Raw genomic sequence first — 16,621 nt, 5'->3', positions numbered from 1 at the left:
CTCTGCAGGTCATTCACCAGGTCCCCCCCGTGTGGTTCTGGGATCTTTGCTCACCGTTCTCATGATCATTTTGACCCCACGGGATGAGATCTTGCGTGGAGCCCCAGATTGAGGGAGATTATCAGTGGTCTTGTATGTCTTCCATTTTCTGATGATTGCTCCCACAGTTGATTTTTTCACACCAAGCTGCTTGCCTATTGTAGATTCACTCTTCCCAGTCTGGTGCAGGTCTACAATACTTTTCCTGGTGTCCTTCGAAAGCTCTTTGGTCTTGGCCATGGCAGCGTTTGGAGTCTGACTGTTTGAGGCTGTAGACAGGTGTCTTTTATACAGATGATGAGTTCAAACAGGTGCCATTCATACAGGTAACGAGTGGGGGACAGAAAAGCTTCTTACAGAAGACGTTACAGGTCTGTGAGAGCCAGAGATTTTCCTTGTTTGAGGTGACCAAATACTTATTTTCCACCCTAATTTACGAATAAATTCTTTACAAATCCTACCATGTGAATTCATGGATTTTTTTTTCACATTCTGTCTCTCACAGTTGAAGTGTACCTCTGGTGCAAATTACTGACCTCTGTCATCATTTTAAGTGGGGGAACTTGCACAATCGGTGGCTGACTAAATACTTTTTTGCCCCACTGTAAATATGGCCTAATTATGTGACCAGTCGTAATAATTTGCAATAACCACAGGCTGATCTTAAAGTTACTGAAAACTGTAAATGTTTTTTTTTCTCTACACAAAAGAAAATGTCTAATATGGTTTCAGATGTATCTATATACATAGGTCTGAGAGTTTAACTTCAACATGATGTAAGTAATACATTACAAACAAAAAAACACACAAGCAAATAAGCTCACCCCTGAAAAGGTCATGGACCAAAGGAAGCAAGGCCCCATGGTACACTTTACACGCATGTGCTTTAAAGAAAATATGAAATCAAATGGAAAGATGCAAATCTAAAATCATCCTTTCCAAAGGTTTCTCTGGCTCATTTCCAATCACTGAACTCAGCTTATCAAATAGGGTGTCATATGTGTATTCTCGATCCAGCAATTTTACTCAACGATACGTCATCGATCCAACGATCCAGCCTAACCCTGAAATCCTTGAAAAAGCTTTTGCAAATTACCTGTACCTCCTTGCAGTCGGGGCATACAGCACATCATATCACAGAATCAGAACTGGTGAAAGTTGCTATTGATCTTCAGACAATAATATTTTTTATTTTCCTGTCAGATCTCAATGTAGGTTGGAAGACCACTGATGAAGTTTTATTCCACACAGGAATGTGTCATTGGGATTAAGGGATATGCACTACTCTGGTTTAAGTCATATTTCTCTGAAAGATCATAATTTAGTTGTGTAAAGAATATCTTTAGCTTTAAAGTTTCACACAGTTCTCTGCAAGTACCGGCGCTCATCCATTACTTAGATGGCTATGATAATGTTCTAATTTGGAATAAAGAGGCAGGTGGGATATATCACATGCTGTGAACCCAGAGACCGTGGTCTGTGTCTGAATTCACTTGCTGTTTATTACCTCCGCAGAGGAGGTCATGTAGCGTGTGTGTGTGTCATTCTGCCAGCTGCAAAATTTGCTTTACATTCACCAAAGTCTTTAAGGTTAACTTAATGATTCATGAGTAAAAAAAAGCCTTATCATTTAGAAAATATTATTCTGAAAAGTGTTGTGTAGTACACACAACACTTTTCAGAATAATATTTTCTAAATTTTCAACATATAGAAAGACTTTAGATGAGGGTCACGTGGTACGCCGGCCCAGGATGGCAGCTTAAGTCGGAGCAAAGCTCGTATTCCTCCCAAACTCTTGGAAAAAAATAAGTTAAAGTCCTTTTTTTTTTTTTTGGTCTAGGTCCTGCAATTGCAGTGGAATGAGTTAGAAAAGTCATTATTTCCCTTTGCGAGTACCTCGCAAATGGAAAGCCAACAATTCTCAGGCTACTTCGTTATCCAGAATAGCTGAGTCACTAGATGGAGCTGACGTTAGGAGTTCATCCAAAGATAATGTGGCTGCTGAGTTGACTTGCATAAGATCTATCCTGGAACTGACAGCTCATGACATGAACGCAGTGAAAGGTGGAATTGAGTCTCTTAATGAAACTGAACAGAATGGTGATCGACTTTAGAAGACAGAGAGGTGAGAAAACTCACACCCCAATTCAGATCAATGGAACCCCTGTGGAGAGAGTCTCCAACTTCAAATACCTCGGTGTTCACATCAACGAGGACCTTACTTGGAGTACACATACGGACTTCCTTATTAGTAAAGGCAGACAGCGCCTCTATTACCTGAGGTGTCTAAAGAGGTTTAAGATCTCCAAGAATATACAGAGGAGATTCTACACTGGTGTCATTGAGAGCATTTTGTGCAACAACATCATGGTGTGGTACGGGAACTGCACAGTACAGCAACAGAAAGCCCTGCAGAGGGTTGTGCGTACAGCTGAACGCACTATGGGAACACCTCTACCAGCACTGCAGGACATCTACGCTGAAAGGTGCAGATCCCGGGCCATCAGGATCACTAGGGATTCCAGCCATCCCGCCCATAAACTGTTCAGGCTGCTGAGGTCAGGGAAACGCCTCTGTAGCCTGAAAACAAGAACAGAAAGGTTCAGGAGGAGTTTCTACCCACAAACAGTGAGACTCCTCAACCAAAAACGCAAACCGGATAATATGCTGGACAATCTCACACATAGTACATAATTTGCACTTTACTTTCTTCTTTCCTGAACCTTATCTTATCATATTATATACATTTGTACTTATGTAAATATGTATATTTTTATAGTTTTTCAAATCATTTCAAATCTCTTAGTTTAGGTAAAAGTTTTTCTAGTATGTTTCTCACAGTCGGGGGGAGTATTTTTTTAGCCAGGAAAAACATTTCACTGTATGTTGTACTAGCTATAACTACATGTGACAAATAAATAAATAAAGAATGAGAATCTCCCGCTTGGAGGAAAAGATGGAGTCAAGATGATTGCTTCCCCAAAGCTCCAGTATAATCTGTTTAAGTTACCTATAATGTTTCCACACAACCTCTTCAAGCTTTATAATACAGTTGTGGGGGGGGTATGTGCGCGCAGGCAAAAACACAGTCTTTCTTTGGTCCAAAGTACATGCTGTCAAAGATAGTGGTGGATTAGCACTATCCAAGATGGACTGGTACCATTATGCGTTTTCTCTCTCCCAATTAGCTAAGATAAATAACTCGTGCTGGGTAGTGACTGAGGAAAGCCTAGTGACTCAAACATCTTTAGAGGCCTTTTTCTCTCACTGGGGAAGACCAGTACTGGCTTTTAAACAAGAGACTTGGTTTAGAGCTCACCAGTTCATTAATACCAATCCTTATCTTACCTCTAGAGCCTCTATTTGGTATAATAAGAAATTATTAATTGGTAAGAAACCGTTCACGTAGGCTAGTGCAGGAATTAAGTTGGGGGATTTATTTGGTAACCAAACTGTCTAAATTCTGTGGGATCTTCAGAGAGGCACAATCGCCTGTCTAGAGGGGCTGAAGCTGGGCTGGGAGAGAGATTTGGGAATCCAGATTTCAGAGGACAGTTGGAAGAAGCTGGTTATATGTTGGTATGGTTGCTCATGCCACACGCAATCACAGCGTATCCAGTACAAATTACTCCACAGAAGCTATTGGACCCCTAGCAAACTATTCAGACTGAATTTAGTTGACAAAGACACCTGCTGGAAGTGTCAGAAAGAAGCTGGGACTTTAGTTCATATGCTGTATGCATGTGAAAAAAATGTCCACATGTGCGATGGGATCATTAACCTTTTGAAAGGTCCTTTTCAATTTGATCTCTCGAAGTCTCCGGCTTTGTGTGTCCTGAGTCTGTTACCAGATAGCATGAATCTATCTGGAAGACAGAAGCTGTGGGTGCGTCTGGCCGCCATAACAAGGTGCAGGATAATAATGGGACACTGGACGTCATCTAACTCTTGCTGCTTTAAGGAATGGACTGAAAAAAATGGCTATATATGAACAGGTAACTTAGAGGAGAGAAGATATCTTTGATCAGGTCTGGGGTCCCTTCTTGCACTACATAGAGGATAGGTCTGTTTAGACAGATATTGTGATATGTATTTTGTATTGGATGTAAACGTTTAGTATACCCAGAGGTCAAGCTCAAGCTAAGTTTATAAACACTCTGTTTTTACTTTTTTAAATGTTTGTTTGTTTGTGATTTTGTTTTCACTTTTGTGCGTTATGGTTTTTTAAGTACTGTTCAAAAAACAGGACAGAGACGTGACTGTATGGGGATAACTATTCCTGTAGTCAATGTTTTTCTGTTCTGCTGTCAGACAAAAACATGAACAAAAAAAAAGAAAAATAATTTATTTAGAATTTAGATTGAAAAAATATCATGTCACATCTGGCCTTTGACCTTTTCTCAAAGGCCGGTAGATTAATCTGACGGTTAGTGACAACAATGCTACATAAAGCTTTCTAAAACTATGTTTAGCACTGCCATTGCTTGTATTGACAATATATAGACAAATAGAGAGTGATATATAGGGATTATAAATATAATATTCCTTTGACCTTTGACCTCTTCTTCAAGGTCAAATAAGGTCAAATGTTGAGAGAATGTCTTTTTTATATTTAAAACTTTGCTTTGAATTCTGCTGCCGTTGTTTGTATTGGCAAGACTTTGGAAACGATACTACTAAATGATATGTCTAAATATCCCACTATGTAGTTGGCATCCAAAGATCATGCCACACACTTGACCTCTAATTTCAAGTCTTCCTTTCTTTCAGGTTGTCATTAGAAAAAATGTGTTAAAGAAGAGAAATAAGAGAAACAGAATGAACTGCCTAGTTAGTTAGAAATATACTGCAGTATAATATTATATAGTAAACTCAAGTTATTCATACCCGATTATTTATAAATTAGAACCTAGTGTCATCCATTACCTACTCCTTTATAAACTGAACATTTGTCATGTTACCCGTATCTGATATTAACTGCATCACAAACTTCTTAAAGTACACTTAAAAAGAACAAAGAAAACAACATGAATATGTACAAAATACAAAATGATTCGCATAAAAGTAAATACAGCAACACATTACAGTGCTGTGTCGTTAGTTATTTAACAAACGTGAGCTAAAATGCGGTAGCAGTGTGTGGAAAAACAAAGCACACCCTTACAGCTTCCATAGGAATTAAAAGGGTAAGTACCAACCAGGTGCTGATAATCAAATGCAGTTGCTTAACTGATCATCAGCGAGTGTGAGCACCTCTATAAAAGCAGGAGTTCTGGCAGTTGTTTGCTGCTCTGTAGCTTTCACATGTGTGTTAACACAATATCGTATCAATATCTTCCAAACATCAGACTGCAATGCTCAGAAAAACTGTCAAAAAAAGACACCCCCCCCCCCCAAAAAAAAACAAAACAAAACAAAACAAAAAAACAAAAAACAAAAACAAAGGTTATCTCTCAGACTCTACAGGCCTTAGTTAGCATGTTAAATGTTAAAGCTGATGACAGTATAATTAGGAACAGAGTGAAAAGGTGTGACTTGTTTATAAAACGAACAAACACCGTTTAGGTTTGCAAAGCTGCATCTGAACAAATCCTTTGGACTGACGAGACCAAAGTGGGGATGACTGGCTATAATGCACAGCGCCATATTTGGAGAAAACCAAACACAGCATATCAGCTCAAACACCTCATTACAAACTGCTCAGTTATTGCTGCTGAAGGTTATTCTACAAGCTATTGAATCATGAAGTATACGTTCCCCACTCTGCCGCTGGATTAGGTTTTGTTAAATAGAATAACACACATGCTGTTGTTCATCTGACGTTGTATTTACCTAATTTTAAGACCTGGTAAGGTCAAGATAATTTATTATGTCTTGAATCATATACAAACTTTAGAATCAACAAAGAGTTTAACTTGCTTTAACCTCCTAAGACCCAAACTTGTTTGTTAAAACTGAAATGACCATTTGCAGAAATTCAATTAACTGTCAGCTCACTAATAATTAACAGTGATTTTTATACCAAAGTGATATGAGCTTTTTCCCAATTGGACCAACAAACAAAAGAAAAACAAAACGATCTGTGTCTCGTGCTCAATTGGGGCACCCGATTATTCCATCCGAGCAGGGCAGGCCACCTATGAAAGAGGCAGGGAAAATATGGGACAGTGCTTTTCTATTATAATGTGAAAGAAGTTGTTTACCATGATGACGTACTGAGGGAGTGCCAGTTTGCACAAGCATCAGCAGAGCGGCTATTCTCTGTGATATTTCTCAGAACAATAGGACTGCTTCTTGACATTTAAATAGAGCTTTGTTTGTACGCATACAAACACATCAAATATATTCCGTCCTTCATTACAAAATCTTCATCACTACATTCGGTAGTCCTACTAAGGTGTCTGTTTATGATGTGTTTGTGCTTATAGAGTGGATGGAAACTGTTCATCTGTGAGTGGGGGGTATTTTTATTTCCCTTTCCAGTTGTTGCTGTTTGCCATGTCCTGTACTTCCTTTCCAAAGGTTTTGGTCTCATGAGTTTTGATTTCTGCTGCATCAGCAGTTCACGCTGGTGGTGCCATAAGGATAGCTTCTTGGCAAATTAACACTAATTGAGAACTGTTTAAACTTCACGGCCTAACCTGAGTATTGTTGCTGACCGTGTCCACCCATTTATGGCCACAGCGTACCCAAACTTCTGATGGCTGCTAACACACAACGTAACAAAGTTTAAATCACCTCAAACTGGTTTCTGTATATGAAAGCATAATAATTTTACTTTAAATAAATGGAAAGTTAGTACTCAGCAAGGTGACTGCTCCTGAGACTTTGGCCTCATGTTGCTTACACTGTGACTTTTGTTTTACTTGAAAATCACACAAGCTAATAAAAAAAAGATCAAAGAGGGTCAAAAACCACTCACTCAAAATTGTTAAAGAAAGAAGAACAGATCAAAAACACTAGAAAAATGTTGAGTTAAGGCGCAGCAGACGTGAAGACTAAATAAATCTTGGTAGCCTATTGGATGACCTCATATTTCACTTGGAAAACCTGTAATTTCTTTCCTAAGCATCTCATCTCAATATTTTAATGTGACCAGGAGGATTCTAATGTGCCCCAAGCTAAACGTTTTACTGAAACCATTTTCTAATGTTCAATATTCTTCTGACTCACAGGGTCCAGATCCTGTGAAAAGATTTCATAACTAGGTGTCATCTGCATGGTTTTCATGATGTTGCTTATTCCTTATGCACACCCACTCAAAAAACACACACATACACACACCCTGGGTTGCATTATGTAACAGGCACAAACAGCCTGCATATTAATCATGTGTCAAATAGGTGTCATTAAGAAAAAAGAAAGAAATGGCACAAACATGAGTCATGGTGACATATTTTATACTGATTCACCAGTTAGCCAAAGTGACAGAAGAGAAGAAAAAGTGCATTTTCTTAAAAAAAATAAAATAAAAATACAAAAAAAATATCACAGGACAAGAAGACAAAGGTGAATTTTCCTGAGAAACTGTCACATCAATCTCACAAGCTTTCCCATTGGACTCTGTCAAATAAATACTGCTCTCCCGAGCAACGCAGCTAACAGTCGCCTTGAGTGACTAAAACAGAAAAGCCTACATTTGAATTTGTACATGCAGTGTAGACAGACACAACCTACAGACCAGGTATGTTACCTGGATCGATCAGTTCTGTGATTCTGCCCATAAAAAGCAAATTGCTCCTCTCTGCAAACGTGCCAAAACCACTCTCTTCCAATTTGAATTTAGTTTTGGCGCATAAGCAGGAAGCCAAATGAAGCAAGTAGAAGGGTTGTGAATTAACTTTGTCAGGATGGATAAAAATTTGAATTTTACTGCACTGACAGAGAGCAAACAATAGTTGCTGTGTTTGAGGAGGCCATTTCCAACTAATCAGATGGCTCAGGACTTTAAACTCTAACTTGTAAATGACAAAGAAAACTGAAAATGGTTGCTTGTTTTCCAGGTCCCAGACAGAGATACAGGTCTCCTTAACAGTTATGACTCATAGGTCAGTCTAGTGAGTCCATGGTGTAGTGGCTAGCACATTCATCTTATGTGCAAAAGATCACTAAATGAACTCCAGGAGGAGACACAAACCCAGCCTCAGGTGGTCCAAAGCTACTGTAGTCCTGGTACTGCTCCCAAGGCAAGATATATGCTAGAGTTGCACCAAGCTCACATAATATCTGTGCTACATTAAAACCTGCAGATTCATCAACTTGGAAAATACCAAAGGAACTGAAAGTACTTTCTTAGTCATTTTGACACGAAAGTCGATTTTACCAGGAGCACAGGTTTAAGTGGTCAGAATGAGACTTCCAGGGATCGATTCAAACGTAGCAATGGTGCTTCGGAAAAGGACTGCAAATTTGAGTTTAGCTATATTAAAATCAGCTGAGGATCTTGCTTTTTAACGAGCAAAGCCGAGAAACCAATGAAGTATTTTTGTCCAGAGCAACCCAAATTTTCCTTTTTCATAAACCATCCCTTAGTTAAGCTGTGATAAACCTAAGCTCCAGGGGGCTTCCCGTGATACACTACTTTGACCTTTTAGCTCTATGCCATTAGTGTCTTTTGTCCTGTTTCCCACTCACCCACAACCAGTTAAAGCTGGCTGCCCCTCCCTGAGCCTGGTTCTGCTGGAGGTTTTGTCCTGTTAAAACGGAGTTTTTCCCTCCCACTTTTGCAAAGTGCTTGCTTATATGGGGTCGTCGGATTGCTGGACTTTATATTGACTTTACTATTTAAAGCACCTTAAGGTGACAGCTTTTGGGATTTAGCATTGTATAAATGAAACTGAACTGAATTGTTTAAGGAAACAGAGATCTTCATGGTTACACATGAAAAAATACATTTTTTTTTTTTGTATGTTTTCAATATGCCCTTTATGTAACTGCAGGACACTTTCCAGAGCCTACAAAAACATTTACTATTACACGACTGTCTGCTCACGCCAGAGGAAACAAATATGGTTGCTGAAAATAATTAGCCAAATCTCAGATCTAGAAGCATTCTGAATTGGTTCCCACAGAGTGGGGAAATACTACACGGTGTGTGGGCTGGTCATGAATGTGACCAGTTCTTTTACTTAATCTGTAACCCCAAATAAAAATGAACATGTAACAAAGCACAACCAGCTCAGAAAGCAACAGTTACTAGCAAGCTAGTTAACGAGCCTTGCTAATGTTTACAGCTATGTTTAATCACTTCTTCTTTTTTAATATCGGAAATTGTCCTGAAAAACAAAACAAAAACAGAAAACATATCAAATTAATTCTGACAGATTTTGCCAAGTCTGGTATGTGAACAGTTGCTTGAAATATTTAGGAATCACTCTTTACCAAATGAGGAAATTAGCCTCTGACACAGCATGCGTCCTGCACAGCTGTTAGTCCGAATCACTCCTGCCTTCATCCTCAGCCTGTAAGAACACGGCTGATGTTCATCGCCCTGGACGTGCAAGGCAATACAGACGCGGCAAAGTCTCTCTCTTCACTGGAAGACTTCCTTTGGTCTCGGAGGTGTCCAGCCAGTAATGCTTATGCACCTCAGGTTGCCTGCTTGTCTGGGTGACTCTTTAACTTGTGGAATTTGACACTGTCCAGCTTCTCGAACCTCTTGTCACAGAACTCACAGGTGAAGTTGTAGTGGGCCTCTGGAGTGTGTTTCTTCATGTGCCAGTTCAGGGATGCGCGCTGGCGACACTGGTAGCCACAGATTTCACATCTGACAGATGATGACGATGACGTGGGTGACAAGATGTATGTGAGAATGTTAATATTTGGGGCCATGTAATAAATTTAGCTCCCAGAGAGACTAGTGACTCAACAATTGCTCCACATTTTAATTGCAATATAAAGCAACAGTGATCTGAACTTCTCAGTGTTTAATTACTAAAAAGAGTAACAATAGGATCTGTTTGAAGCATTAGTAACTTACTGGAGTGGTGTTTCTCCTGTGTGCGTCCGCCTGTGAACCTCCAGGTGATTTTTGCGTTTAAATGACTTTCCACAAGTCTCACAGATAAAATCTCTAACGCCTGTAGGAAGATTCATGTTTACATTTGGAAGTATATACGGATAACACGCAGGCAATACACAGGGGTGTCTTTTGCGAACTCACCAGAATGGATGATCATGTGGCGATGCAGATGGTTCGACAGGTAGAATTTCTTTCCACAGCCAGGGTGGGGGCAAACCTTTGTCCTTCCTTTCCTGTGAACTAGGTTCACGTGATTCTACAGAGAGCAGACATTTAGATCTCGCGTGTGGAAACAGAAAAAGCTCAAATGCAGAGCACGGCTAATTAACTTTACCTGAAAGCTGCTAATTGCTACATAGACTTGACTGCAACCCTCGTACGGACAGTGGAACATCTTGAGCATCCCATCAGCCTCGATCACCGGGCCTCGTCTGCTTCTCTTTGACCTGACATTGCAAAAAGGGGCACAGTGGACTGAGCGGCACACTAAGGAGACCAACTTAAAACAGTGACCTGATGACAATGGCATTCTCTATTTGCTTTTAAGATGATGTTGAGTACGTGAGTCTCAAACCTGCTCAGACTCCTCTGCAGCTGTCTGTCACTGCCCAGCTCCAAAGTGTCAACACTGGGCTGCAGCAGTTGTTTGTCAGTCATACCTGCAGGGAAACGACAAGTAAATTCTTTTAGAGAAAACATAAAGACTCCCATTAGTCAAATCTGAGTGCTGGGAAGAAAATTCAAATCATTTAAGTCAATATCCAAAGTGTAAAGAAAACAAAATGCAAATCAGTGCACATTACACTCAGCTACTCTTTCTTGGTATTAGGTGTTGGCTGGATTTAGTCAGAAACTATCAGACTAGTGCTGCATGTTGCAGGAGAGCAAAAGGGATTCACACAGGTAATCTAGAACTTCCTGTTTTACAAAGTTCATGCCCACTGCGAGCAGTGGCGCTAAAATGCATGTGATTTAGACATATATACACTGGCATGAATTTATATAAATTTATATAAACATAATCAAATATATGCTTATATAACTTGAATTGACACATCTCAGTAGCACGAACATATCATAACATTCAAGTTCTGTGTTTTATTCACATGGAAATCAATGGACGGGATGTTTACATGAAACAGGTATGATTCAAATCTATGTAAATATACTTCTCTGGAGTTTGCTGACACTAAATAAACCCAAAACAAAAAGAGGCACTTTATTGCATGTCCAGTGATGTCAGTTATGGACATGTGACAGTCTCTCACAGAGTCAGCCAGCAGACTTAGTGAAGCCGATTACTGTAAGCATCTTTTAAAAGTGGAAATCATTCCCAGAATGGATGTGCTTCCTATTAGAACCTAAACTTTCACAAAATGCTTACAGTTTTCAAGATGCGCACAGTTGAATATTTTAATATTTAATTGCTGTGTTTTTATTAGGAACTTACAACAACTTACAACTTCAAAACTTCTTCAGAGCTTTTATGCTCATTTTTTAGCAACAAATGTTACATTTCAAACATAAAACATCAGATAATTTTAATTATGCTTTATTTATTACAATAAGACTGAACACTTTGAGTATCAAATGATCATCAAAAGACTGACAGATATAGGAACATTTCATCTCAAAGTCCAGAAATTTCGAGTTCCAAAGTAGCGCACCTGTCATGGAGTCCTCATCCTCTGCTGTTCTGATTTTCGAGTCAGCCGTGCACACCTGGTTGTAGGTGACGCCCCCAATGACGGTGCAGGTGACTTCCTCCACATTTCCGCCTCCCATGTTGAGTTGGATTCCCTCGGATGCCAGGGCTTCGTAGCTGGGGCCAGTGATGATAATTAACTAGGAACGATGGGAAATGTAGTTTATGAAAAAGAGTAACACACTCCTCCTGCAGTCTTATTTCTGTGAGATACTTGTTTACCTACCTGTGAGCCCTCCAAAGCCGTCCTCTGGTCAGGAATCTCACAGCCGGTCACCACCGTTTGCAGAGTCTGAGGCTCAAACAGTTCGCTCTGCTCTTGGACCTGCATGGTCGGTGGGACTGACAGTTCTGTCTGAGCACTCAGGCGCACTGAGCCACTCAGGCTCTGCGACAGCACCAAGTCCTCATCAGACTTGTCAAGTTCATCAGCTAAGGATGCCGTCATAACGCACTCGTAATCGTGCCTAACAGTCCTGACTTCCTCTTCTGTGAGGCGTTCTTCTTCCCCTCCATCCTTACCTTGCCTCAGATCTTCAGTCTCCTCTTCCTCTGTGGGGACGGAGTGAAAAGCCGCTGTGAGGGAGCCTTGCTGTCGCACCATCTCCACTTCCCAGATAGGCTGCCCTGTCAGCGGAGCATCCTTGGAAGAGGCCAGTACGCTGGCTTCAGGGGTTGGAACTACAACCTCTTCTACCTGGCTTACAGCTTCCTGATGTTCCTCAGAAACATCCACATTTTCTCCCACGTCTACAAAAAGAAAATGCTTAATAAAAGGGCAAGTTGGTCATTAAGAAATGTAGGATTTACTGAAGTCTACACAACAAAACAAACACTTACAGTACGATTCTACACACCTTTCAACTGTCTGTGAGCCTCCTTCCTTCTCTTCCGGCTTACTATGTTTTTTGCTACAGACACGTCTGTTTTGACTGCACACTCTCCATCGCTGTCCCTGTTCACTCCCTCCTCATGCTCAGAGTCACTTGCCTCCCCCAGAGGTGAGAAAAGGTATTGCACAAACGAGTGGTTGCCTTCACATTGCCAGACTGCAGTGGTGGAGAAGTTGGACTGGGTCTCTAGAGCTCTAAGCTGGGGCTCGTGTGGGCAAGAGTGCGAGTGCTGCTGGTACCAACACACCAGGCTCTGGAGGCTGGACACACGTTGCTTCCTGCCTGAGCGTATATGCCGGGGTGCAGGGTGGGGGGCATATGAGATGGATGATGAATGGCAGATTAATTTTTGTTGGATAAACAGTTTATAGAATGAGATTAACCACATATCAACTAAGACTCAACACGTGCAGTAATAGCGTACATGAAAGTTGATTCCTTAGCAAAGAAGAATAAATGTTGAGTCAGTGTAAACATCCATAAAGCAAAAAGATTTAAATTTGGTCACAGTTGGCTTCAAGGTGACCTTTCTTTTTGCAGAAATGCTGCCTATTTTAGATCACTCCATGGAAGTCCTGGTCTAACATAACTCTTGCACTAGATCTCCTCCACTGAAGCAATGCTTCAAGTACAAGTTCACTTTGGTGAAGCAGGGATGCAAATGAGGCAAGTACTGCAGGTAGTGAAGAACAATATTGCCCTAAGCAGCATGATGGCACAACAAGTGCCAAAGTGCCACAGATCAGGATATTTATTGAAGGATTTCTCCATGCAGCACCACAGAAATGAACATGCTCCTGGTTGCACTCAGGCTTTGACATGGAAGACATCTTCCAATGTTTGAAAGTGTCTTCTGAGTTGCAGACTTGGCTCTAATGACTGGTGAACGTCTGATCAGTCTGACACAGATATGACTGTTTGCTCTATGCCACAGGTTTGAAGTAGATGGATAATTTGAAGATGGAGGGTGCAAGCGTGCAGAACAAGACACCTACGGTGTGATCTAAGAATAGTAGCAGCACTAAAAGAGGTGCACAAAGAGATCAATCCCCTTGAAAAGGAGACCAGCCGAAATTTAAAGAAGTTCTAGTTGTTTGACTGCTTTGATTACATTTCACATACAATTATGTAATTAATACTATTTTTATTTTTTCATTTTTCATAACATGTTGATAATGTTGAAAACTTGATTTTTAGTTATAAAACATTAGAAAATGCAGTAACATTTGCATTCACACTTAAACAATATGAGAAACATTTCATGCATATCCGCTTTAGGATAGGGATTTGTGTTGGGATGTGGCACTGTACTCACGTTTTATGTTGAATAAGTAAATAAATACTCACACACTGCTTAAAAAATAATGACAAATGTGTAATACAATACTCATTTTAAGTTATAACCTCAAAACTGTTCTTCTGGATCTTTGTGAAATTTTGGATCTTTATTGTCTGTGTATTTAACTTGATGCAAGCACTTTTGTCTAGAAAACATTTAGGCAAGCTCCAGTTTGATACACCAAATAACTGAGCCGCTTTAAACAGACTTCATTCCCAACCTCAAACCCTACGTGCTTAATTTGGAAATATTTCCATGTAATAATGGCTCCACACACCTCTTTTCTGTTTTGCCGAGACTTCTGGGGCAATCTTCTTCCTGCAACACAGAAACACATCATTTGGAAAAAAACAGATTAGTCACAACAAACAAACAGTACTTATCTAAAGTTGAACTATTGTGCTTTTGCTTGCTTTTTATCATACTGTTACAATGGTAGGTACTCGTATTAAATATGATGTTACAAATTGCAACATTTATTTCAAACCTTCCGTTTGCTATATGCAGCAAATCAGGAAAGAGTTGGCTTAAGGGGAGGGGGAGTGAGAATGAACAGTGAACTAGGACATAAACAAAGATTATTTTTGAACAGTGAATTATGAAAATATACCCTCGTGTAGTCCAGTTATAACAGTAAGTGCCCTTTAAGATTAAAACTAGCACAAATGTGAAGAGCAATGTCTGACAGAAGAAAACAGCTAGTCAATATACCACTCTGATTAGATAACGTGTCTGCAGCACATTCCTACCCGCAGTATTTCTGCTGGTATTTTTCTCCATAGGTGGAGTTGAGTAGGATGAGATATTCTGCCAGCCCGGCGTCGCTCAGACCGGTCCGCCTGCGGAGATCACTCCACAGCTTGTGCGACTCTCCGAGGTACACCCTCCTGACATCGTACTTCTTTCTGGATTCCAGCCGCCTCTGCGCTCGGTCGGAGTCTGTGAGCCTGGGTCGCCCCCTACAGCGCCTCAAAACACCCTTTCCTTGCTCGCCGGCTTGGTTTGTGTCCAGGGGAGCCTCCACTTCTGCCAGCTGATGCGCCATCTTGGCCATAACAGCTGATGCTTTGATTATCCGACATGCCGGAAGTTGTGTAAGGACTCGCAGGAAACACTGATATCAATGCATTTTGAGCTCGTCTTCCTCGCGCTATAGATTCATAAACTTTGCGTTGGCAATATCTAGTTTTTCCTTTTAAGCTAGGCGAAGACATCGGTGAAATGCTAATAGAAATATAAACCGTGTGGACCGAGCGGAACGTTACAATGGACACAATGCGTTGCATCCGGACTACAGTAGCACGAACACCATCGTGCACCATGTAAACAAACGCGGGAAGCTTGAGCCAGAGCATCATTTTTGGTTAGTAAAGCGTTGATTGTGGGATTGTGACACATGGCTGATATTTTGTCGCTCGTTTTTCGGACGTTTATGTCACAATCTGATTTAAAGAAGGACGTCAAAGTTATTACACCGTCACCAACGACCTGCAGCACCCTGGTGGTCGGAGACCACAGCCTCAGCCGCTCCGTGCTGCTTTTGGCTTCCGTCATAGCTGCCGCGGAGATGGGCATAAAAGTGATGTTCTTCACCCAGACTCAGATCCAGAGCCTTCCACCGTCTCTGCAGAGATGTGTTCCCAACCTGAGCCCAGAAAGTCTAAAGGTAGGGGTCGTTTTATGTTTAAACTGTGCCCAAATTCGCAAAAGCTTGTTTTTTTCACTACTCGTGATAAACAACATTTTAGTAGCCCAGGTGCCTTGTGTGTTAGTGTTTTGAGGGTTGTTGTCATGGAAGTTTTTTCATCTTCCAACATAGGTGCTTGCATTTTATTTAATTATTTAGTCATTTAGTTGCAGATCATCCAATCCGTGAATGCTATTTACGTTTTATGATATGAATATATAAACGTTACAGACATTTGTAAGTGTTTAAAATGACATTTGAGCAGACGTGATACCCCTCTTTTTTTAACTCCCGTTTTTATTGTTATCTGTTAACCTTTTTTGGGTCAGGGAAACAAATAAATATTATAAGAAATAACTGAGGTCTAGTTTAGGTTGAAAGTGGTTTAGGGTTGCAACACAGCAGAAAGACACCAGCCACTGCCATGGTTACAATTACTGTACGGCTCAATCAAAGCACATAATAATTTAATACACTTTTACAACCATGGATATGGTGCATAATTTTAACTGGTCACTGACTTGTTAATATCTGTTATATCAATATCTTTGATTGCAGTTAGAAAATTAGAAACTCACATGTAATCACAAGTAATTGAACAATTGAGCATTTATTACCACGTGTCACGTGGAGCTGGATAAAGCAAAAAACACTAGTATTATAATTGTGTTTTAAGCCTTTGTAGATGAAATGGAGCAGGTTATGATTATAATACAAAACAGGCAACAATGCCATAATAATTTGCTGATCAATTATTAAAATGTCAAAAAAATTATTGCCTGAAAAGTTACCCAGCAATTAAAACAAAAATGTAATTGTAGCCCCAGATTTAAAAAGTATTTTAGGTGTGATAAAATTAGGTGGTTAAATCAATAATCTACCATGATTTATTTAGCTTTTCATTTTTTGTGTGTTTATGTATTTATCATTATTATT

At 40.1% G+C, this 16,621-nt stretch overlaps 1 protein-coding gene across 2 annotated transcripts; it reads right to left on the bottom strand.

The window, feature by feature from the left end:
* Positions 1 to 8,732: 8,732 nt before the first annotated feature.
* On the bottom strand, positions 8,733 to 15,742 carry znf653 (zinc finger protein 653). 2 transcript variants are annotated; one of them, XR_311868.1, is made up of 11 exons: positions 14,748 to 15,742; positions 14,276 to 14,316; positions 12,624 to 12,941; positions 11,993 to 12,516; positions 11,729 to 11,906; positions 10,636 to 10,720; positions 10,396 to 10,507; positions 10,203 to 10,317; positions 10,020 to 10,119; positions 9,422 to 9,806; positions 8,733 to 9,315 (listed from the first exon to the last, which is right to left on the bottom strand). XR_311868.1 is itself a non-coding variant. In XM_005738093.1 (10 exons), exons 1-10 carry the CDS (start codon positions 15,050 to 15,052, stop codon positions 9,629 to 9,631), a joined length of 1,956 nt encoding a protein of 651 aa, XP_005738150.1. In that variant the 5' UTR covers positions 15,053 to 15,742; the 3' UTR covers positions 8,733 to 9,628. The 2 variants fall into 2 exon arrangements, 1 of the variants encoding a protein (XP_005738150.1); XM_005738093.1 differs by having other exon boundaries at positions 8,733 to 9,806.
* Positions 15,743 to 16,621: the final 879 nt, after the last annotated feature.

Source organism: Pundamilia nyererei, unplaced genomic scaffold (genome assembly GCF_000239375.1).
Source record: "Pundamilia nyererei isolate P.nyererei 1_Seehausen unplaced genomic scaffold, PunNye1.0 scaffold00081, whole genome shotgun sequence".
NCBI lineage: Eukaryota > Metazoa > Chordata > Actinopteri > Cichliformes > Cichlidae > Pundamilia > Pundamilia nyererei.
This window is presented reverse-complemented; position numbering and strand designations above follow the sequence as displayed.

Coding starts and splice junctions, on each gene's coding strand:
- znf653 (XM_005738093.1), bottom strand. CDS start 15,052: ATGGCCAAGATGGCGCATCAGCTGGCAGAAGTGGAGGCTCCCCTGGAC. Junction 11,907..11,992: donor CGGCTTTGGAGGGCTCACAG/GTAGGTAAACAA, acceptor CATCGTTCCTAG/TTAATTATCATCACTGGCCC. Junction 10,721..11,728: donor GGATGAGGACTCCATGACAG/GTGCGCTACTTT, acceptor GTTTCCCTGCAG/GTATGACTGACAAACAACTG.